This window comes from Penicillium verrucosum (genome assembly GCF_028828655.1).
Source record: "Penicillium verrucosum strain IBT 35672 chromosome Unknown utg000003l_segment0_segment0, whole genome shotgun sequence".
Taxonomy (NCBI): domain Eukaryota; kingdom Fungi; phylum Ascomycota; class Eurotiomycetes; order Eurotiales; family Aspergillaceae; genus Penicillium; species Penicillium verrucosum.
The window spans coordinates 4,275,885-4,298,044 of NW_026643212.1; the positions used below are offsets into that span (position 1 = coordinate 4,275,885).

The 22,160-nt window shown below is 41.3% G+C and overlaps 8 protein-coding genes across 8 annotated transcripts; 4 read left to right on the forward strand and 4 right to left on the reverse strand.

Moving 5' to 3' along the window:
- Positions 1-1,097: 1,097 nt before the first annotated feature.
- N7516_009228 (putative cytokinesis regulator (Byr4)) lies at positions 1,098-4,096 on the forward strand (the record flags this gene model as incomplete). Its single annotated transcript, XM_057221947.1, has 2 exons — positions 1,098-3,489; positions 3,576-4,096. The coding sequence occupies 2 exons, from the start codon at positions 1,098-1,100 to the stop codon at positions 4,094-4,096; spliced, it is 2,913 nt and encodes a 970-aa protein (XP_057072219.1).
- A 2,321-nt stretch (positions 4,097-6,417) lies between these two features.
- N7516_009229 (integrase zinc binding domain-containing protein) lies at positions 6,418-7,941 on the forward strand (the record flags this gene model as incomplete). Its single annotated transcript, XM_057221948.1, has 5 exons — positions 6,418-6,905; positions 6,963-7,085; positions 7,139-7,184; positions 7,253-7,392; positions 7,494-7,941. 5 exons carry the CDS (start codon positions 6,418-6,420, stop codon positions 7,939-7,941), a joined length of 1,245 nt encoding a protein of 414 aa, XP_057072220.1.
- A 781-nt stretch (positions 7,942-8,722) lies between these two features.
- Positions 8,723-9,665, reverse strand: N7516_009230 (uncharacterized protein; the record flags this gene model as incomplete). Its single annotated transcript, XM_057221949.1, has 6 exons — positions 8,723-8,759; positions 8,828-9,090; positions 9,144-9,349; positions 9,409-9,475; positions 9,532-9,590; positions 9,644-9,665. The coding sequence occupies 6 exons, from the start codon at positions 9,663-9,665 to the stop codon at positions 8,723-8,725; spliced, it is 654 nt and encodes a 217-aa protein (XP_057072221.1).
- Positions 9,666-10,598: 933 nt separating this feature from the next.
- N7516_009231 (uncharacterized protein) lies at positions 10,599-10,913 on the forward strand (the record flags this gene model as incomplete). The annotated part of the gene is made up of 1 exon (XM_057221950.1): positions 10,599-10,913. The coding sequence occupies one exon, from the start codon at positions 10,599-10,601 to the stop codon at positions 10,911-10,913; it is 315 nt and encodes a 104-aa protein (XP_057072222.1).
- Positions 10,914-11,369: 456 nt separating this feature from the next.
- On the reverse strand, positions 11,370-11,822 carry N7516_009232 (uncharacterized protein; the record flags this gene model as incomplete). The annotated part of the gene is made up of 1 exon (XM_057221951.1): positions 11,370-11,822. One exon carries the CDS (start codon positions 11,820-11,822, stop codon positions 11,370-11,372), a length of 453 nt encoding a protein of 150 aa, XP_057072223.1.
- Positions 11,823-12,388: 566 nt separating this feature from the next.
- Positions 12,389-14,130, reverse strand: N7516_009233 (U2 snRNP complex subunit CUS1; the record flags this gene model as incomplete). Its single annotated transcript, XM_057221952.1, has 3 exons — positions 12,389-13,030; positions 13,102-14,007; positions 14,074-14,130. 3 exons carry the CDS (start codon positions 14,128-14,130, stop codon positions 12,389-12,391), a joined length of 1,605 nt encoding a protein of 534 aa, XP_057072224.1.
- Positions 14,131-14,803: 673 nt separating this feature from the next.
- Positions 14,804-15,289, reverse strand: N7516_009234 (mitochondrial 37S ribosomal protein mS33; the record flags this gene model as incomplete). Its single annotated transcript, XM_057221953.1, has 4 exons — positions 14,804-14,832; positions 14,889-14,938; positions 14,991-15,199; positions 15,257-15,289. 4 exons carry the CDS (start codon positions 15,287-15,289, stop codon positions 14,804-14,806), a joined length of 321 nt encoding a protein of 106 aa, XP_057072225.1.
- A 308-nt stretch (positions 15,290-15,597) lies between these two features.
- Positions 15,598-16,746, forward strand: N7516_009235 (ribonuclease III; the record flags this gene model as incomplete). The annotated part of the gene is made up of 2 exons (XM_057221954.1): positions 15,598-15,669; positions 15,745-16,746. The coding sequence occupies 2 exons, from the start codon at positions 15,598-15,600 to the stop codon at positions 16,744-16,746; spliced, it is 1,074 nt and encodes a 357-aa protein (XP_057072226.1).
- Between the last annotated feature and the right edge of the window lie 5,414 nt (positions 16,747-22,160).

Below are 22,160 nucleotides of genomic sequence, written 5' to 3' on the forward strand. Positions count from 1 at the left end.
CAGGTGAGAAGAACAGAGGAGGAGGGGGTGTAAAGGTTATAGAGAAAGAAGAGAGAGAGAGAGAGAGAGAGAGAGTATTGCTATTGGGATTAATTGCCTACATGTATATTTCAAAGCAAGTAGGTAACTAACATAAGTCATATCCCAAGGCAACAGAACTCAAGTGGATTTAACAATACGAGGTACAGTACGGAGTTATGGAATACATACTTACTCCATACTGCGTTATGTATAGCAGATAGTTACTGGGTCTCCACATTTTAGAACGGTGCGAAATTTACATACCATATCAATACCATAGCTATGTATATTATATATGTATGAAACTCTAAGCATCATGTAGATAATTGTTAACTAACTAGTTAACAAGTAATACATGTATATGTCTAGTTAGTTAAACAGTTCTTCAATATCACTTGGAACCTCTTGTAGATACCCTACTTATACATTATACAAACAGTACCATCCCCATAAATATCCCGTACTGAGTGGACAATAAGGTTTCGTTACTTATGTGTAAAATAACTCTGGAGATACATTACCAGTACGGCACTCCCCCCGTCACGTTCTTCCTCTCCTCCACGAGGAATCTGAGATCCAGCCACAACCGAGACGTCTTTTTTTCCCCTGTCTCTTCTTCGTCTTCTCAATCAAGTTCTTTTAATTCCTTGAATTCCCCCTGATATCAGCGGTCGGAATAAAGTGTCTTGGCATGCTCAATGCTAAAGTGTCCTCTTCTAGTGAATGTTTATGGATGAGGACCTGGCATTTATCAGGTCGCCCGCTTGATCTAACTCGGCGAAATCGACTCCAGAGCAAAGCCTTTATTGAGCTGATTACCCCCAACCACCTGCCTTGCGATATCCTAGCTCACTTGTCACGCTACGATCAACAGTGAAACCGTGCTTCTCACTCACTCCTATCTTTCGTCCCTACCACCCGACACGGAATGACGCTCATGTTCGCACCCCCTGAACCCTCACCAGTGTCGCAAAGCACTGAGTCTGCCACTTAAACACAACTACTTTTGGACGCCTGTAACCATCCCATGACCTCCGTGTTCTCTGTACGCCTTCAACCAATTCGCTTCGCCGATCATGGAATCTTTACCAATCCACCTACGACCGGGTACCGACGAGCCGATTGAATGCTGGGATGATGACAACGACTTGCAATTCAGCGAGGATATCCACTTTCGCACCGCATCCAGCGCGGGGTCCATAACAAACTCGTCATTTCGGCCCTCCGGGCACCGAGATTCTATCTCCTCTCGACGTTCTGCTCGCTCGGATATTGACTCTAATGTGGGCGACGAAGACTGGCAGGTACCACTTTATGACAACGATGAATTTGCGAAAGAAGAAGCCATTGCTTCGGCCAAGACTGCAGGAATCCCCATTCCTCCAGATATCCCCAAGTCAGCTCTTATTGGGGGCACGATCAAGCGCTTATCAACTCGAAAGACGAAACAAACTTTTGTTGATGACTGGTCAGAAGACGTTGAGCTCCCGGGCCCTGAAACCCTGTTACGGCTCAAACTTCCTCGAGAAACAGTGTTTCCCGACTCCCTTCGAAATTTGAGCTCCGCTGCTACCAGTCCAGTGAAATCCACGGCCTCACCATCTTGGGACGACGAATTCTCGGCGCGTTTGCAATCTACCTTGCGACCATTTGACACCTTCCAAGATGACAATGATAGTCTGGAAACTCGAGATATCCCAACCCTCAAAGCCCCAACTCCACGATCTCCGAAGAAATCGAACATTGGCAATGTTGGCAATGTTGGTAGTGGTTCCAATATTGAACAGGAAGCAGATGACGATTTCAATCAGGATTTTGAGCTTCCCGCCAATCATCAACCTCTGGAGTTAATCCATCGAAAAGCAAATCCCTACGTTTCCAGTCCCACTTTGGAGGACTTCGATCTTGAGTGGTCTGAAGGAAGTATCGGTGTACGAGTTGGTGGTACCGCACGGGATGGTCGCTCAGTTCCCAGTTCTTCTATCTCCATCGCCAGCCCCAGCGTTTCAAGCTGTCTGACGGCGGAAAGTGAAGACGATGGCCTCGACGGTATCGTCATTCCCGACGGTCCCCTTGATTTCAGTGCTTCTCTGCAGAAGCGACAGACTGCCCAATCTGAGAATGTTGAAGCGGAAGAGAGTCAGGTGGATCATATTCCTTCTGACGCTGATGACTTCTTTTCTGGCATTGATATCGACAATGAGAAGGCTTTCTCCTTTGGAAAACCCGCTCTAAATCCCAACATAAAGTGCAAGACAGAACGGCCATCCAGCCCAACTCGTCGATCTGCAACAACACTCACGTTCACCAGTGCGACAGGATCTCCACGGACTCGTATCCCACGCTTGTCTGGCCATGATCGCACCCATTCAACCCACCTTGAGACCGTGTCAGAAAGTGGTGCGCCTCTTTCCAAGTTTCGAACATCCCAATCGCGCCTAGGGCATTCTTCTCAATCGTCCACCTCAAGTCTCCCAGCTCCTCACGCTAATACGACATCGCCGACTCCTACACTCTCTGGTCGACGGCTTCTCGGGTCTCGCAATTCCCGGGACATTGCCCAGGGTGGCGAGGGTAACCCTTCAGTTAGGCGTTTGAAGACCAAGCGATCCCTACCATCACTTCGTGGCTTAGGCTCGACGCCTTCAATGACCGCTTCCCAGCGACCACCGGTCGATCGTCCAGTCCGCCTTCCTTCTGCCAGACCTAAGACACCGGTGGATCTCCCCGCAACTGATGCGAGGTCGCTGGGTCGTAGGCCGCAGGTGCCATTTATGCCGGCTGGTGTATCCGAATCCCAATCACACCATGCCAGTGTGAAGGGGTATCGCTCATCACGTCGCACCAATTCAGATAGCTCTGGTGGACTTCTCAGTCCGCAGGGGACAGTCTCTCGACTCTCCCGACCAACTCGCAATGAGCCGCTTCGTGCTGGGTTTGACGACCCAAGCGCGGACTCTCTTGGTTCTGCCAAACGTACCATCACACGACCCGCTAAAAGACGCAATTTCGGGGATGGAACGGAGTTGGAGTCGTTCGATGACCTATCTACGTCGGTCCTGGCCGAGAGCAAGTTCGTCAAAACCCCCACCGGTCGAGGTGCTCCAAGGTCCGTCCGCGCCAGACTCAGCCAGAGCCGGATTGATCCCCCACATGATGAATCACCTACTCCATCTTTAACCTCCCCATCAACCTCCAAGTTGCGCAGTCCAACCCCTAGGTTTGCGCGAGATACAAATGCATCTAGAAATGCAAGGGAACAACGCATTGCATCCATGGCTATTAACTCGAAAGCCCGTGAACCGAATCCTCTTTCGACCTTCAACTCCAACTGGAAATCCCAACCAAGCTCAAGGATTCCTCCAGTGTCTACCACGATCAAAAGCCGGAAAGGTAAACCGAATTCCAAATCCACCTCCAAGCCGCACTTGATCAAGCCCATGGGATCTGGGGTGCAGGATGCCAAATGTAAGCCACATTTCCGATCTTTTCTATTTACATGATTTTATTCTCTTCCCGGTTTATTAACTGTTTTGTTCTTTTTTTTTTTCCAGCTGTGAGGGGTATGCGTTACAACCCTACCAATTTCCGGTGGGAAGGAAACGAAAATTTGGTTCAAGAATTTGATGCCACTCCCAAATCACCCAAACCTGCACCGGCTCTCATCACCAATGTTGGTACGATGCAGAATGTGCAGACCGTTGGTGGGATGGTCTTCGATCCACATCGGATGTGTTGGCTCCGAGCATCTCTTGGAGGTGCGGAGGAAGACGACGTGTTTGCCGGTCTGGACGACTTGGATGACCGAATCAGCACGATTAATGGACGAAATTCTGGAGTGATTGAAGACCAATTCCCAGCAGTTGGGGATGATGCAAGTGCCGGTGAATCCTCCGATGAAGGACCTATGACCGAAGAATTTGATGTCGGTCCAGAATTCATTCGACGACAGCGGGCGGAAGAAGACAAGTGGAGACGTAAGGTTGACAAATGGGTCTTCGATCGAGGCGATCAGGAAAATCATTGGAAATGGATCATCCGCGATTTAGTGGCCTTGGACCGGGGATCAGCATGAAATGCCAGATTTGACGTCTGCAGCGTTTTTTTTTTTTTTTTGGTTTTTCTTTGTTTTTTTTCCCGGACAGGGGGGTCACCTCTTGCTTCTTCTTCTTCTCTTTTTCTTTTTCTTTTTCTTTTTTTTTTTTACCTGCATGTACATGTACTAACCCAAAGCCCCTACACGAACTTACGACGTGAAGACCCCCATTGGCCCTGATGATTCGGCCGATGTCATGAATTTATGGTTCTCTTCTTTTCTTTTCTTTTTTTTTTTTTTTTTTTTTTTTCAAGCATATCTGACCAAGGGGGTAGGATGCTATGTAACTATATCATTTGTTTTTGGTACATACAGTTTAATATGTTTCTGTCCTTTTTGAACTGTCTATATAACTATACTAGTAACTAGTTATATAGTCTATATAGTATATAGTATTCTCCGTAAACTATACCACTAAATAGACTAATACTACATTTTAAGCATATATATATTGACTCGATAGAAAGAAAAGAAAGAGAAAAAAATAAAAAGAATAAAAAAAATAAAAAAAATAAAAAGAAATCGGAAAGCAGCAGAGTGACACCAGATATGTTTTGGACTGTCTGCGAGGGTCCGATGAAGAATGTCCGATGTGTCTCACCTTTTCAGCCAAACGTAAGTTATCCGGTTGTCCCGTCCCTGTCTCTTCTCTTCTCTTCTCTTCCTCCCCCCCTGTACTTCCTGTACTTCCTGTACTTTCACTTCTTCCACTTCTTCCACTTCTTGTCTTTTCATTTCACTAAAAGTCCCCCAAGTCTTGGCTTTAAATGCCACGTCAAATCAAACATCTTCTCGGATGCTCACTTGCATATTTTGATCAAATTCAATAATAATAAAAAAAAACACAATCCCGGTGGGACAACATGGTCTAGACAAAACAGTACAAAATTGACATGACAGGGATGATCCCTAGAAAGACTTCAAATCTCGAGGAAATGCATCTTCAATTGCCCAGCAGTTGTTCGTACATCGATGTACATCGATGTATATCGATGTACACTCTACGAGTCTCTGCTCTCTCCCTCTTCTCTTCCCCTCTCTTTCTGTCCCCCTCTTCTCATCGGATGAACCTAACGGGGAGAAGCTCGAAGGATGCAGAACTTCCTAGAGGCGATTCCCAATCCATGTTCCTTACCAATTTGCACGGCTACTTGCATGGACAAATCCCTTTTTTTTCTTTTCTTCTTCTTCTTTTGCCCCGGGGGGATCTCCTGCCGACTTTGTTTGATGAAGCAAACATGCAGACAAAGAGTTCTCCCCACCTACCTTTCCCTGATTCGAGTCGGGAAGAAGATCCTATACGGGAGTAGGGTTGTTCCGCAATTCTAAGTATAGGAAAATTCGGGGAGATGATTTCACCCTCCCCCCGCTGTATTGCTGTACTGCGGTCAAATCAGAAGAGCCAACTGGTCTCCGCTCTCCGATAGGGTGCCTCGAATAGCCTGTCCACTCTCATACCCTCAACGTGGCTTCTTGAGGCAAATGGTGGCGCTGATTGAACCTCAGGGCATCGAAAGGCAGGATTCCGTATCACCATTGCTTCTGTGCGCTGTCGTATCAGCCCGCTTCCACTTTTCGATACCTTCGGCGAGTCGGAAAGAATTGACCACGAACCCCAGTCCTTTCTCTCTGCTTTTCCTTTCTTTTTTTTCCTTTTTTTTTTTTTTTTTTTTTCGTTAGACCCATGTCGCTATCTTCCCTGCAAGCTTTGGTAATACCTATGCTTCCGTACCTTACAGAGCTCTGTTCGACTCGCCTAGCTCCATCATTTCTTTTTTCTCCGTGGAATATTTGCTGTTCCTCGTCCAGGGATGCCCTCTGTTGTTTCTGTCCGCTATCTCTGTCGCGACATGGTCTCGTGCACTTCATCTTGGGCATCAGCCATGTCAGTCCTGCACTGTTTGTTCCAGTGGGATCTTTTTAATAGAATTGTTACCCCGTTTCTAGATGGCCTTTCTGTGAATTATTCCTCTTTGTCCCCCTTCTATATCCCACCCTCAGTACTGTGGTCTTTGTAGACACAGTTCAATTCTGTTTGTGATACTTGCTGTGGTGTACCAGGGTACTGTGGCAATTCTTCCTCGATTACATGCAAACGAGTTAGTCCAGTCTTCGTTTCACTATCATTATTATCATCACCCTCGGAGACTCGCTGTATACTGGCCTTTCTTTTTTTTTTTCTTCTTCTTCTTTTTTTCCCCAATACATCTTTTTTATCTTCTTCTTCTGTCTGTTTGAAGCAGATTGACCTGAGGTGAACAATAATCAAGTGACATTCCAACTCAAACGAAGCATCAATTATGAGCAGCTTCGCAAGGCGCAACGAAGGGAATGATCCATATCTCATGAATCACCAAATGGCAGTGCCTGGCTCGTACGGTCAACCGGAGAGTCATGACTTCAAGCAAGAGAGCCATGATTTCAACACACATGGATCTGGTTCATATCATTTTCCTCAGCATTCCTTCAACCCATACGGGTCTCAGTTTGGGCAGCCCTATGGCCCACAGTCGAGTCTGTCTCCGGGGTTGCAGCATTTGCAATACACGTCGGAACATTCGATTCCATCGATGACCACACCGGATGACCCTAGGCTACACCATCCCCCACAGTTCATGTCCCAATCGCGCTACCTTCAGGGGCCAAGGTATCTACCCCGCGACCCGCTGGGTGAAACAGAGATTGAAAGCCAGGAGTCTCACAACGAGGCTACATTGTTGTCGGAGGCTGTAGTGCCTGCACTTAGCGGCTTCCCTGATGTAAAGGAGTTTGATCAACTGATGCAAAAGTGAGTGATCCGTGACATTCTATGCTAGACTTAAAGACTGATCTCTTGTCATTCTAGCTACGTTGAGGATCTGTCCATCAAAAAGCAAGATAAAGCGTTGATATATGCTAAGAGAGCACGTAACATCAGAACTGTGTTGATTGACCCCAAAGACACGGCAGTGGAGTCAGCTCAATTTCGGTATGAATTTCATTGATTTAATCAATTGCGTACGCTTGCTAAGAATAAAACAGGTTTTGGGTTAAAAAGATGTTCAAGCTCCAAGCTGTGGGATCGGATGTAAGTCTCGCTTGTCCCAACGGACATGATCAACCAATGCTGATGGAGTGCTTCGTTGCGACATAAAGCATAGAAAGATGATCTGTCACGAGGGAAAGCCGGTTGCAATTCGGGAAAAGTTGTTCAAAATCCTCACCAAGGCCCATCAGCAATGCCAGCATGGTGGCCGAGACAAGACATCTGCTCAGGTCCGGCGGATCTATTCATGGTGGGTAAATCCAAGCCTGTTATATACATACATATATATATATATATGTATGTATGTATGTGAAAATGCACTGATCCACAGCCAACTGACCACATCATTAGGGTTCCCAAGGAACTGATCTCCCGCTTCGTCAAGATCTGTCCAACCTGCCAGGTGCGCCGTGGGGGATCACGTCTGACGCCGCCCAATTCGCGAAGAAGCTCCCCTAGACTGGAGATGATCTCTCGATCCCCCAAACTGCCGTCGCCGCCAATTTCGCGACGAGAGTCGACGTTTGCTGGTCAAATCCCCCTTGACAGGACGCAAGCAGATTATTTTGGTCATCTACACGGTCACGGTGGGTGGATGGATGGTCATCAAAATGTGCAAGGTCGCTCGAATCTAGGTAACGGAGTTCGGTCGTTCCAAGGTCCCATGGGCAATCTTTCACACTCAATTGCTGGCACCTTGGATCCTTTCTCCACCGATTTATCTATCCCTCCATCCCAATTGAGCTATACAACGGGATATGTCCCGACGCATGGGACTGCTCCTCAACGAGAGTTTTGATTATATTTTCTGGTCGACTCGTGTGGATGTTGCTTTTTGATATTATCGGAGCGCACTAATTGTGTGCTCCTCAAAAGTATACCTTGCTAGGAGCCTCTAGATCGTCTTATGCTTCCTTGTCAACCACAAGTCTGAATGGTGGCATACACAAACAGGGCGAGGTCGATTCCGATCCGGTACGGGGCTTTGAGTGTACTAAAAAGACAAGGGATCATCCCAACGGTGAATGGAAGGCGAGTCATTCGAATAAAAATGGGGGAAAATATGGAAAAAACAAAACAAAAACAAAACAAAAACAAAGAATACTCTGAATACTCTCAATAATTGAATAATTGAATCTTGAATCTTGCATTATACAACATAGGCTACATTTGAGTGGTAGCCCAATGACCCAAAAGTACAGAAGTTTTAACAAGAGAATTTCCCTTCTCTGCTCAGCAACATAGAATACAACAATCAGATATGCACATAGTCCATGATCGTATTCGATATGCGACATTTGGTAGTCAATCCCGGGTTTATTTAAGCCTCATGTGACCATTCCTAAATGCGTACAGACTGGCGACATGAAAACATTAATTCATAGCAACTCCCAGTGTCGGGGCTGGAGGGGGTGTTGCACGGGTTAGGCACTCGGTGCCTGTGAGAAAGGCGATCACAGTGTTCCAGGCAAAATATAAAAAGGAACGAGTGGATCCGTATTCAAAATTCCATCTCGGAACCTTGAGAAGAATGAAGATATCATCAATTCCTCAACTGATTCAAAAAAAAGGAAAGGATTCTAAACAGGAAGCGAGAACTTCTTGCCCTTCAAAACCCTGGGGAGAAAAAAGGCGCGCAAGTCAGTGTCCACACCATACAGGGGAGGGGAGCCAATCGGGCTTACTTGTTGTAATAAATGTAAAAGAAATCGGAGTAAAGCAACGTTTGAATGATGCCGGCGATAATGGTCACAGGTTGGAAGGAACGTTGGAAGGAGGCTTCGGTGAAATAGCGGAAGACCCAGTTCGGGATGTAGAGTGCCCTATAGAGTCCCAAAGCGAACAGATAGTGGGTAGTGATGGTGTCTGCTTCACCGGTTCGTTGCAGCATGAATAGTTGTGGCAATATGGCAACCGACTCCAACCAGATGGAAAAAGTCCAGAGTATCTATATGAAGTTAGTCCGGTTGTTTTCCGCACCATAGATAGGATGCAGCCAACCTCGGAGATACGATAATCGCGTGGAAAGAGAATCGCGAGGACCGCGCTAATTCCGAGGAGGTATTGAACCTTGAAAGTATCGATGTTGGGATCATGCGTAGGTTTGTAGTCGTTGAGCATGAGGTAGATGACGTAGGCCGAGGAACCGATAAACAGAAGCTTGAACGTAGTGAGGTACAGGGAGTCGGTGAAGGTCCAGAAAAGATCTAGAAGTCGCATGAGCGATTGCGATGAACATAATGCCGACAGTAACGTTGAGGCTTACCGAGATACCGAGTGACAAAGACGAGAAGGTATAACACCTGCGATTTGAACGACAGCCCGGAACAACTCTGCGATCCGCTATTAATTGGAAGACCTATGTGGCTTTATGGACAGGAGAACGTACGCTTGACGTCTTCATCTTCTGCAGAAGCATGAAGATCGACGCAAGATGGGAGAAGTCGGCTGCGATTGAGCGTTAGTATATCGCATTGGGTTCCATTGGTGTTATGTCATACCTAATAATCTGAAGAGATTCATTATGCCGGAGAAGGATCTCAGTAAGCAATATGAATAGTGACCTAAGCTAGGAGAAAGGGGGAGAGAGAGAGAGAGAGAGAGAGGAAGAGAGAGAAATGAAGGGGAGGGGAGGAGACGACTTTGAGAATTGGTAGGAGTTTCCACCAAAATAGCTGAGTTGTTGACACGAAGGCAAGAAAATGGAAGGGGAACTTAAATTACTTGCAGATCAGGTACGGGGAGTACATCATAGTACATATGAATACATGTATTTATGATATGTATGTACCGTACAAATAATACCTGACAGAGGATCCATGGATGTATTGTATTAGTATTGACTAATGGTGAGGAGAGAATGTTTACTCCCAAATGTACAAATTTCTTTTTCTTTTTTTGCAAATACAGGGATTTTACTGCTGAAAATACATGTACTTTATACTGGAAGTTGAGTATTATTGTACCCTAACTAGTTATAGAGTACACTACCTAGTTAGTTAAGAGGTAGGCACCTTGCATAATATCGTCAAGTCATCATATTGATACAACCTTGGGGAAGAAAAAACAATCATACTCGCTACCTAGATCTCAACCAGACACATGACCAAATAAAACGCCGAGATGAATTCCCATTGTAGGACAAACATGGATATCTTCCTCGCTAGAACAAGTTCCCACCCCCAATGCTCTCATCGGCCATTCGCTGGAGATGGCCCTCAGCTAGCTCGCTCTTAAGTGCGCAGATTGAGCTTTCGCGATCGAGTCGATCCCAGTCTCGAAGTTCCGCTCGCTTGGACCTCTGCGTCTCGGCGATCTGTTCAAGGAGTTTTTCTTTGTCAACATCAAGCTGAGCCAACCGCTTCTCCACAGCAGGATCTAGAAGCGACGGAAGGCTTCGACCTTCCGGTAAGATAGTACATAGGCCTGCAAGGTGGTTGATCCCCCTCTGAGTCAATGGCTGATTTACAGATGGAATGCTGGGTTGCCGAGAAGCTGGGTGTCGGTAACTGCCACCTGGTACGGGAGATGAAAAAGAAGCGCGAGGACCTGCTGGTGGGACTTGCGAAGGCGCAACGGTCCCACGACGTACCGGCGGAGATCCCGTCCAAGCTTCACGTGGGCCAGGTCCGCGGCGAGGACGAGTCGGCGCTGAGAGTAAAGAGACATGCGGAGGACCACGATGCTGATGAGATGGCGGCCTTGGTCCCTGATAAGGTCCCGATGGTGGTTGCGGAAGTGGGCTTGCACCGTGGTTTTTCGGTTGAGTAGGGATGTTGCCACCAACCCTGGTCCCGCTTGTCTGGGGTTCCAAATGTGTTTTCCCTGGGATCGAAAAAGGCGAATGATTGCCAACCGATACTCGATTCTCAAGATCTGGCTGTTGTTGTGGGTAAGGGGGCGGCTCCGCATCGTAGATCTGATCCCGGTACGGAGATCGACCTGAGGGGTTCGACGACTGCTGGAAGAGTACCGGAGAGCGAATCGGCGACCGACTACGAGCTCTGTTGGAAGCTACAACAGGCTTTTCTGTAGTCGGCGAAGAACGTCGAGATATCAGGGCGGGCGGTGACGGTGCAGGTGAAACATGTCTTGATGCCGACAAAGTCCGATCTCGTTTCATCGCATCACGAGGGTGGTCTCGATGCGGGACATGAATTGGACTTTGTGGCAACAAGGCATCTGGCTGTGCCCTCGGCGAGGAAGCTCTAGGGTGTTTGTCGATATTCAAGACGGCAGGGCCGTCTCGTCTCGTGGGTCGGAAGACTTGGCTGCCAGGAGTTGTATCGCGTATTCGTTTTGGGCTGTTGCGAGCGCGGGAGACGTTGTGTGATCTGCCATCACTGTAGGGCGATTTCGAGCGCCATTTTTGGGGCGGTGATCTAACCCTTTCATCTCTTCTAGGCGAGAACCTTCTTGGAGGGGATCGTCGTCTTTCATAGGGAGGTGGACCGAAGTTTCTCCCCGGAGGAGTACGTGAGCGGCGCCGGTATGGTGGTGGTGACCGACTTCGTAAGCGTCCATACCCTCTATTTGATGACGGTACCCAAGTGTCCGCTCGTGGTCGAGGAGGGCTTCGGGTTCGTGGTGGCGAACGTCGGTGACGAATTTCATACCCCCGAGAAGGGGAACGACCGTTTCTTTCGGCGGGACGATAACTTTCACCACCTCTTCGCTCATCGAATCTAGGGAAATACTTAGAAAATTTGCTTCCTTTCAAACGTTTTCGTGCTCCTACAAACCTTCTGCGATCCCAGTCCATGTCTAGCACAGAGAATATGGATATTAGAGGAGGTAAGATCAAGTGCAGAGTACTCCGGGGTGAGAATAGACGGTGAAGCACAAGAGCACACAATTACCCAGTGCTACTTCTCCGTCTCCTGGGGAGAGAGAGGGTGAAAGTAGATCAAAAGTACAACCTTGGAAGGAATGATAGATGAGATAAACGAGCTAAACCCTTTTTGGAATCAATTCCCGTGACTGTGGGCCTCAATGTATGTGTACGTACATACATTATGTACTTGGGGCATCTAGACAGAAAAATCTACGGAGTACAACCCTTGGAGTCTCATCGATTATTCAATAAGAACCTCGATTCAGAACTAACCGTACATTACAGGCCAGAGGGTTTCTTGCAACCCAAAGTGTACACCAAAGCAGCCAAACTCCAATGCTCATCATGAAAGAAGCACGCCCCAGGGAACTCAAGAGAAAGAAAATAAGAAATACACCGAAAGAAGCATATTTTAATGCTTCCCTCGTCTCTCCTCCTCCTTCCGGAATCTCTTGCGGTGCTCCTGAGCAATCATATCACTCAGGTCTTCCTGGAAACCCCAGTTCGGTGGATTCTGCTGCTGTCTCTGTGACTCGTACATGCTCTGGAGGCTCTCTTTGCTGAGGCCATCGCCAGATTGAATTGCATCCAAGTTGACAGACACTTCAACATCCCCAGGCTTCTTGCGTTTGCGGGTTTGGTCCTCTGCGCCGAGAACAGGAGGCTTGCCTGTTGATCCGCCAAGGTCGTAGGCCCTATCACCCCCGAAAAAGCCTTCCACGTTTGTTTGCCTCTCGGGAATGACTTGATAAGCACTCCGAGGGTGAACGGAGTCCTCTGTGTCAGTACCACGATGGTGTTTGCGCACGTCAAACTCCCCAGAAACATTCTCAGCGCCAACAAATTCAGATGGTACTGCTGAATCTATTCCACTTGGGGTTTCCATGCCACTAGGAGAATGAGCACCTGCACCCATACCATCTTCATCGCTTTCCTCTGCATCTTCATCCTCCTCGTCCTCTGCTTCACTCTCCTCTTCTGACTCTTCTGGTTCATGCAATTCTCCCCAAAGATCCTTTTCGATCGGCTCTCCTTGTTGGGCATGCTGTTGAGGCTGTAAAACGCCGAAGATATCACCTCCGAATAATGGGCGGTTGTTTTCATCGACAGGTGGCTTTCCATAACCTCCGGGGTGGTAGCCCCACGACGCGCCGGGGGAGGCGGCGCATTGAGGCCGGGAATCTTGAGCGCGGGGTAGGAGGATGGAGGACCATGTCGCTGCTGGGTGACGAGCCACGGGGGAGGGGCTCCTGGGGCCATACCAAGAGCGTCCCTTAGCTCATCGCTCAGTTCGCCGGGTCGGAGATGCTTGAGATTGGTCTCGTACTCTTTGCCCTCATAGTATATCTCACCGTAACGAGTCAGCTCTGGCTTGGTTTGGAAACGGAAAAATGCTTCGTAAAGCTTCTGGTAATCAATGTCCAGCTTGCCCATCTTTGGCTGCACTCTTTCCCGTTGCTTCTGTTTCAAACTTGACTGTTCCTGCTTCTCTAAAGCAGCATCGCGCATTTCAGATATTCCGGTCTCCTGTATAAATTTCGGGAGAGCAAACGGCGCCTTCTCCACTCCCCGTTTGGATGAGAGATACTCTCGTTTGAGCGACCAGTGAGAGGGAACCGGGACAACATTGCGATGGGCTTTAATGTGAACGAGAAGTCGAGGATCAGGGGCGGATGTATCTGTCCATTCAACGATTTCAGGCTTTCGCACCATTGCTTTGAGTTCAGCAACGGATAGCTTGTTCATTTCTTTCCGCTTCTTTTTTGAAATCTTGTGCTCGCTCTCTTGCTCTTCGTCGGGTATTTCATCACCATCGTCAAAGAAGACCTCGGGTTTATCAGTCTCCTTCGTCAATAAATTTTCGTTCACTGTCTCGTCGAATCTTCCGGCGACGCTTTTGTACATTTCCCATAGCGGATCGTTTGGTTCGGTGAGCAGATCGGTGTTGGTATCAGTTGGTGCATCCTGAGCCACTGCCGGAGGTGGTGACAGCTCCCGTGATAAGGTACTGTCAATGGGAAGGCTCGTAGTCTAGACAGTATTGTCAGATTTGGGTCGGTTATGGCTAAGATACTTTGAGGAATATATCTGCCTTACCTCGGCTTTCTGGGCTTTTTTCTTGGCTCTTCTGAGCTGGTTCTTGCTCAATTTCATGGTCGCTGGAAGGTTTGGTAGCCGCTCAATGAATGCGGTGCCAGGTGGAGAATATTGCGGAAATGAAAAGAGATATGGCACTGACAGTCTGGTTGAAGTGCAAGTGTTATGCAAGGATAGATTTAGCGAAAGATGATGGAGTGGGAGAGACAAGGTTAAAAACAGAATATATTGGATCTCAATTGTCATCACGTGCGTCCAGCTACAATGCCTTACCGCCTATGTTTTGCCACACTAGCGTCCCCTACGTAAAATAGATGCAAGCAACCTGCAGAGCTTAAAACCCTTCCTACGCTTGTAGGGTCTTCTCATTTGTTATGCAATTACCGATTAATTCATGTTGTTCTATATGTATTTGATCAAAACTCTCAACTCTTTGCATAGAACTTTGAGTATGGTTCCAATGAACTACTGGCATGAGAACCCCAAAATATTATTGTACAAAATATAAAACAAAACAAGCCATGTCCGACGAGACTATAGGCGAAGATAACAAATAAAATCCCGACACAATTTGCACCTGAGGCAAAGGAGTTAAACAGCTTTGCAGGGTAGTGTTTCTATAGCCCGGCCAAATCATAGGGAGATAGTCCAGATATAGAAAATGTGCCGGTGTTGATGTGAGTGGTGCAATGTTGAGCTCGGTAAACCCTAGAAGGTTTAGACAGGTGGTCTATTTCTTCTTCTTTGCGGATCTCGATTCTGTTTAAGTTTTAGATTTTGATCCCACTAGGAAACCATTAAGTGGATGAGATTACCTGCAGCAGTTCGTTTCTTCTTCGGCCGGCCCTTTCCCCGTAATTTGGCACTATGAATCAGGTGGTTAGTGAGCGTATGCGTTGTCGGAGAATAATTCTTACATCTGAATGGCTTCTTCTCTGTCATCTTCGGCTTCGTCAAATGTGGTCAATCCAAGAGGCTTATAAGTGTTTTGTAAATCTTGGAAAGACACGGTTTGCTTTGGATACCAGGCTGCAAGCGCTGGCCCACGCAAGCGCTGTCTCAAGACCTTGTTTCCAAGTCGAAGTCGTTGTGGATTGAAATTGAGAGAAAATATGCGGCATTGGGTCTAGAGAATTGTTAATTAGTGAATGCCACCACAGTGGAATGAAAAGGGCGGTTGAACCTTGACTAGATCCAAGATCCGATTTGACGCCATTTTCCTTTCTCAGAGGTTCAGAACAATCATATGCAAATAGAAATGGGTGAAGCAGCTGTGCACAGCAGCTTGGTTGATAGACAGATGTTATCCAACGAACTGAAGTTTGCCCCGTGGTCATGTGACCTCCCGGAGTATACCGCCTACATATCATCCATGCTTGTATTTTACCTCGGGGAAGAGCAAAAAGAAGAGAGAAGAGAAAAAAAAGTGCGCAAGCAAAACCGCACTGAGAGTGAACAGTCGCTACAACAATTGATATGCCTCAAGACAAGGAGATAGCAGATTCAGCAGGGTTAAAAAGGCCAATGGTAGATCTGAAAAGACCATCCTCCGTCTTTGGGTCAGATGCCACACAACACTCACAAAAACGGCCCAAGGTGAATACTGTGTTCTCATCCTACTGAGTAAATTCCTGTGGATTCAATTAAGTTTCTAACATCTGCTTGCACAAGGTTCAACAATCAAGGCGGCCGTCGGATACTGAGTTCTCTATTGGTGACAGCGGCAGCCTGGCCAAGTCTAGCAACAATTCTCGTCTACTTCTTCTGCAACGCCTTGTTCAAGAAATTTCAACCGGTCCCGATCTCATCGGTGCTGAGTCGGAGGTTATGGCCGCAATTTTGAAGCTAGATGACACATTTCGTGGGACGAAGAATCAATTGCCTTCCAGAGATTCTTCCACGGCTGGTGAGGTCCCAACATCACATCACTCAGCTCACAATTCCAAGTTTGTCGGTGGATCTTGTGACCCTAGGCTCCCCCCGATCATGGATGACAAGCTGGAACTTGCTGTCTTTACCCATCCAGCTCTTAGCAACAATAACAACACGACCTACGACCGACTCGAAATTCTAGGGGATGCATACATTGAGCTGATTGCAACCAAACTCGTCTGGGAGAAATTTCCAGATTTACCAGCAGGTCGAATATCACAGATTCGGGAGATCCTTGTTAAGAATGAAACACTTTCGGGCTTCGCCGAAAGCTTTGGTTTGGACCGCAGGGTTTCTGTGCCGCCAAACTACAATACCCCGTCAAAGCGATGGACCAAAACAAAGGGCGACGTCTTCGAAGCCTACGTCGCAGCAGTCATACTATCCAATCCTGGGTGCGGCTATGAAATAGCTGAGCATTGGCTAGCAGGTTTATGGGTGCCGATTCTCAAGAACCTGGGGCATCAGAAAGGGGAGTTACGGTCCAAGGAGGCTCTCGCTAAGAAAATTATGGGCAAAAATGTCAAGCTTGAATACATTGAGGAGCGTCCATCCATTCAGCAGAAGGGTGGCACACAGACTTTCTTTGTCGCGTTATATCTCACTGGATGGGGATGGAACAAAAGGTTTCTGGGCTCCGGTCAGGGTTTGAGTAAAGCAGCTGCAGGTGACGAAGCAGCGAAAAAGACGTTGTTGAATACGCCCCTGATCCTTGAGATCATGTCAGCAAAGGAATCATAAGAGTCTAACTCTTGGAACCAATATGCCTCTCAACCAGGTCGGTTTCTTCAAGTGACTACCCTGGTCTCGATATTACGTTCCCCATTGAAGGAAATAGCATCAGATGGATCCATCCGTGCACATCTATCTACCTACAAGTACATAGGTAGGTCTGTGATATTCAAACCCCTACATTTTTACTTTCCACATATAAATTTTTACTTATTAAATCATTCACCAGTTCACGTATTGTTGGGTGTCTGGTTCTGCCCAAGGCAGTAGGCCTATATGGCCAGATCCACTGTTGGCACTGGTCTATCCCGTAGGTACTATCTTGGCAGTCATTTTCAGCTTAAGTGTTATTTATTATGGTATCACCACTGTAAAAAACATAGCCCCTGAATCACCTTAGCCACATACTTCCATAATCTGCTCCATGGTCTATATGAGAGGTTATGGAGGAAAATAAATGGAAGAAAATAAATACAACCCACTTGCAAATCAATTGTGGAATTTGTAAAAGAAAAAGAATCAATTCCAAATCGGTTGCAAATCACTTAGAGAAAAAGAAGTATATTAATAATAGAAAAAACTAAGATCTAGCCGTGCCAGGCGCCCAACAACCGGAACGGTTGTTGGTGCGCACCACCAGATACCAGATTTGCAATTTTATGTATCTTTTGTATGACTTACCTATACAAAAGGTACTTAGGTACCCCGTTAGTATAACACTCTTTTTCTCGACCCTCGAAGCAGTTACAAATATAAGATGATATATATAGTGTAAAGGAAGTCTATATTATTTAACCAAACTTTAGTAAGGAATATTAAGTATACTAAAATAAAGAAGGTATCGACCAGAATGACTCCTTGCCCGTCCCGTCATTACTAGTTTTTCTCTTTGTACATAAGTAGGACCCACTTCTTGTTGTTAGCAAGCTATTAGCGGTCTGTAGTCCTAGTTTCTGACCTCGGTCAGAAAGGATAAGCGGTCTGTGCTTCTACTAGACATTAGAAGAGCGGTCTGGAAGTCTGACTAAGGTCAGAGTTTTTATCTAGAGGTTTCTAAGAATTATACTCATTTTACTACTTACTCGATATAGTAAGATCTTGGTATTAAGTCACTTACTCTATTCCTTCGTTCGATAGTTATAAGCCCGGTTAGCTAGTAACTCTTCTTTATAAGATTACTACTTAGTTACTTATCTAAGCCTCTAATAACCCCTAATACCCCTAAGTAAGAAGTACGTAAGAAGTTAATAGGTTAATATACTAGACGAAGTATAATCTAATCTACTTCCTACCTCTTCCTTACCTCCGAATAATATAAAGAATAAGTATTATAACGCCGAGATATTACTCTTTTATAATAATCTTACTTCCTTAGATACTAACTATAATATTTATAAAGAAAAGACGATCCTTAGATCCTTACTTTAGTAGCGAATCTAGTTCTTAGATATAAAGAACTCTAGATAGAGCCTAGAAGTATAATAATATCTAGATTTATTAACTTCGAAGGAAAGCTAGATTTCCTCTCTAATAAAATCTAAATAACTACTTAAAACTAATAAGAAATATACTAAAGATCCTATAAATAATCGCCTACTTAGCGAAGTATTTATAGATTATAATACTAACTACTATAATTATAAATAAGATTTATTAGATTACCGAATTATTTAAATATTATTTAATAAAGTCTTTAAGAGAATAAGATATCTCTTTTCTCTAGAGTTATAAAGCTTAATAATTAATATAAGGGATATAAAAGAGCTTCTTCGAATACTTTAAAAACGCTTCTCTTTTATTAATAAAATATAAATATAACTTATTAAGAGATAATAAAATAAGCTATTCTTTATCTTAATTAAAAATATAGATATTAATATATAATTATTAAAAATTAAAAACCTCTATATAGAGTATAAAGTAGCGAAGATAGACTTTATTAAGTCTAAAAAAAATACTATTTATAACTTTCTATAAATATTAATATCTTATAAATTATAGTTCTATTACTAATAATATATTAAGATATTTATAATAAAATAATAGACTATTTTTATAAGTATTATTAATACTTACTACTCTAAGCGAGTATTTTTTAATAAAAAAAAACCTAAGAGTAAAGCCTTATAGGAAGTTTTTATAATACTTAATAATAAGTAGGAAGTAAAACTAACTACTTCTTTTACTAATTAGATAACCTCTTTATTAAATAAGACTTTAAAGAAATAGTTATAATATATATATAAAGAAAAGTATTTCTTTATTATATATCCTTATTTTATTAAATTAATAAAATCGAATAACTAGAAATTAGATCTAGCTATTATTAAAAAATTAACCGCTAATATAAAAAAACTAAGTAAAAAAGTAAAAAAGAAAGTTAAAGAACTTCTTATAAAACTTATTAAAAAAAAAGATACTACTTAGTCTTATTATATAAAGATTAGAGAAGATAATAAAAGGTCCTTTTTAATTATATTAAATAATTCTTAGTTAAATATAAAAAAATAAATTAAGAAACTTATATCTTTTTTATTTATATCTTCCTAATAAGTACTACCTATAGTACTATCTTTATAAGATATCCTTTCTTTAGTTAATACTACTTTCTTAATTAATCTAAGATCGTCGATTAAAGATCGCTAGTTAATTAACTTAGCTACTAATAAATATATTACTAATAATAGGAGTCTTTTTATTAAATTTAAATCTTTTAATAGCTTACTAAAGATTAGTAATATAATAATTAAACTTTATAAAATAGGTAAAATCTAATTTCGGATTATAAGCTATTCCGGTAATCTTATAACTCTTATTTTATTAAAAGTAAAGTTCTTATCTAGCTTTTATTATAATCTTATTTTAGTTATATTTATAAAATAAAAAGAATATAAAGCTAACTTTAATAAACTTATTATTATTAATAAGATAATTAGAAGGATCTTCTTTTATTTAGAGGAGATTAGTAACTTTTTTATACTTTCTTAAGTAGATTTTATATTCTTAGTAGTATTTACTACTATATTATTTAATATTAAGTATTTTTTTTTACTACTTACTTTAAAAGTAATAGCTTTTTAATAATATTAATATTTTAATTATATATATAATAAGCGAGTTTAATAATTTACTTAAATAGTAAAAGGAGTATAGATTATTCTATCTATAATTATAAAATATAAACTAGAATTTTATAAGACTTACTAACTCTCTTAGATATTATAGTAAATCTTATATTATATTTAAAATACTAATTTCGGTCTATTTAGCTAAATATATTTTAATCTTATAATACTATAAGAGGTTTATAATAATAATAAATAGATCTCCTACTTCTATTTTAATAAGATTCGCTTTTACTAAATATAAAGTTATAAGTAAAAAAGCGGTTATTAAGAAATAATTACTTAATTTATTTTATAACTATAGATCTAGTTTAACTTATTAATCTATATATTTTAATTAGATAATAAAGCCTCTATAGATAAAGATATTATCTATTTTCTATAAGAGAATAGGATAATTATCTAATATTTTATTATTAATATTTCGGAATAAAATAGTTTCGCTAAATAATCTAAAGAGATAATTATTACTAGAGTAAAAGTATTTTTTAAAGATTTATAGCTTTCTAAAGAATTTTAGCTAGAAATAGTCTAGACTATTATATATATATTTAATAAATCGCTAATAAAACTTAATTTAGATAAGTAGATTATTCTATAATAAGAATTTTACTATTAGAGAATAGATACTTTTATTCTTATTAATCTTTTAAACTTATAAGTTTATAATTATTATATTTATATAAGAATTTAGGGAATCTTATAATTAAATAAAATATATCGATATATAGAAATAGATTATTTAGTTAGATACTAAGTAAATAATATCTAGAAAGTCTAGTTTCTTTAAATAAATAGTTATAAGTTCGTTTATAATACTACTTTCGATAAAAATCTAAATTATAGAAAGTATCCTTTAGAACTACCGAAGATTTATTAAAAATAGATAACTAATATTATTAATAAAAATAAATTTAATATAAAGTTAGAGTAAATAATTTACTAAATAAATATTATATTAATTATATAGAATAATCTTTAAGATAAAGAGTAAGATTATACTTCCTAAGATCTTCTAGAATAAGAGTAAGATTATACTACTAAAGATAAATAAAAGGAGAAGGATCTTTAATACTATTATATAATATCTTCGCTATTACTAAATACTATTTCTTTATTAGAGAGTACTTTATAAAGCCTATAATTAATTAAGATCCTATTTTTATAAAATAAAGAAGCTTCTTTAATTACTTTATTATTAATAGCTATATCTTATATATTTATTATATTAGATAATAAGCTCTTTATTATAGTTATTCCGAAAAAACTATAAAAGTAGATTTTATAAAGATAAGATAATTAAAATATAATACTATTTTATTAAATATAACTAGACTAATATAATTTACTAGTTTTATAAATATTTAGTATTTTCCCTAAAATTAAAATATTAGGAACTACTACTCTACTAAAAGTACTTATCTAAGGAGATATTATACTATCTAATATACTCTAAAATAGATAATAAAAATAAGTTTATAAAGATTTAAATATAGTAAGCTATTTTATTTATAATAGCTCTAAGAGTAGATTTAAACTAGTACTTATAGTATTTATAACTAGCTTTTTAGTAAGTTATTTATAGCTAAATAGATATTAGGATAATCTTCTTTTAGAGCTATAAATATAAAAGAAGATATTAAATTACCTACTTATTAAAGGCTTTTTTATTATAATAGAGCTTAAAGCTAGAATAATTAAGATAAGAGGAATATATAAAATAAAATTATATCTATAAAATAAAAATATTTAGATACTTCCTTTAATCTAGATATTTATTTATAAATTTAATAATAATAGCTTCTTAACTAAGCTAAAAGCTAAGATTTATATAAAAAATAACTTTTAAATTATTAACTCTAAAGAAAAAAGAGTAGTAACGCTTACTACTCGAATAGTAAGAGCTATATTTATATTTATTACTATATTTAATCTTAATATAATATAGCTTAATATTATTAATATATTTCTAAATAGTAATCTTAATAATATTATTTATATTTAGATATCTAAAGACTTCTATAATAAAAATAATATCTAAAGACTATAAAAAGTACTCTATAAACTTAGGAAGTCGCTATATCTATAGTAATAAAAAGCTATATATATATTTAAAAAGCTTAGATTTATCTTTATATCTAAAGACCTCTATTTATTTATAAATAAAGATATAATTATCTTTTTTTATATAAATAATATTATTATTATCTTCTATTAGATAAAATATTAATAAGCTTTTTAATTAAAATAAGATCTTAAAGACTACTAGAAGCTCTAAAAAATAAGAGAAGCTATTTA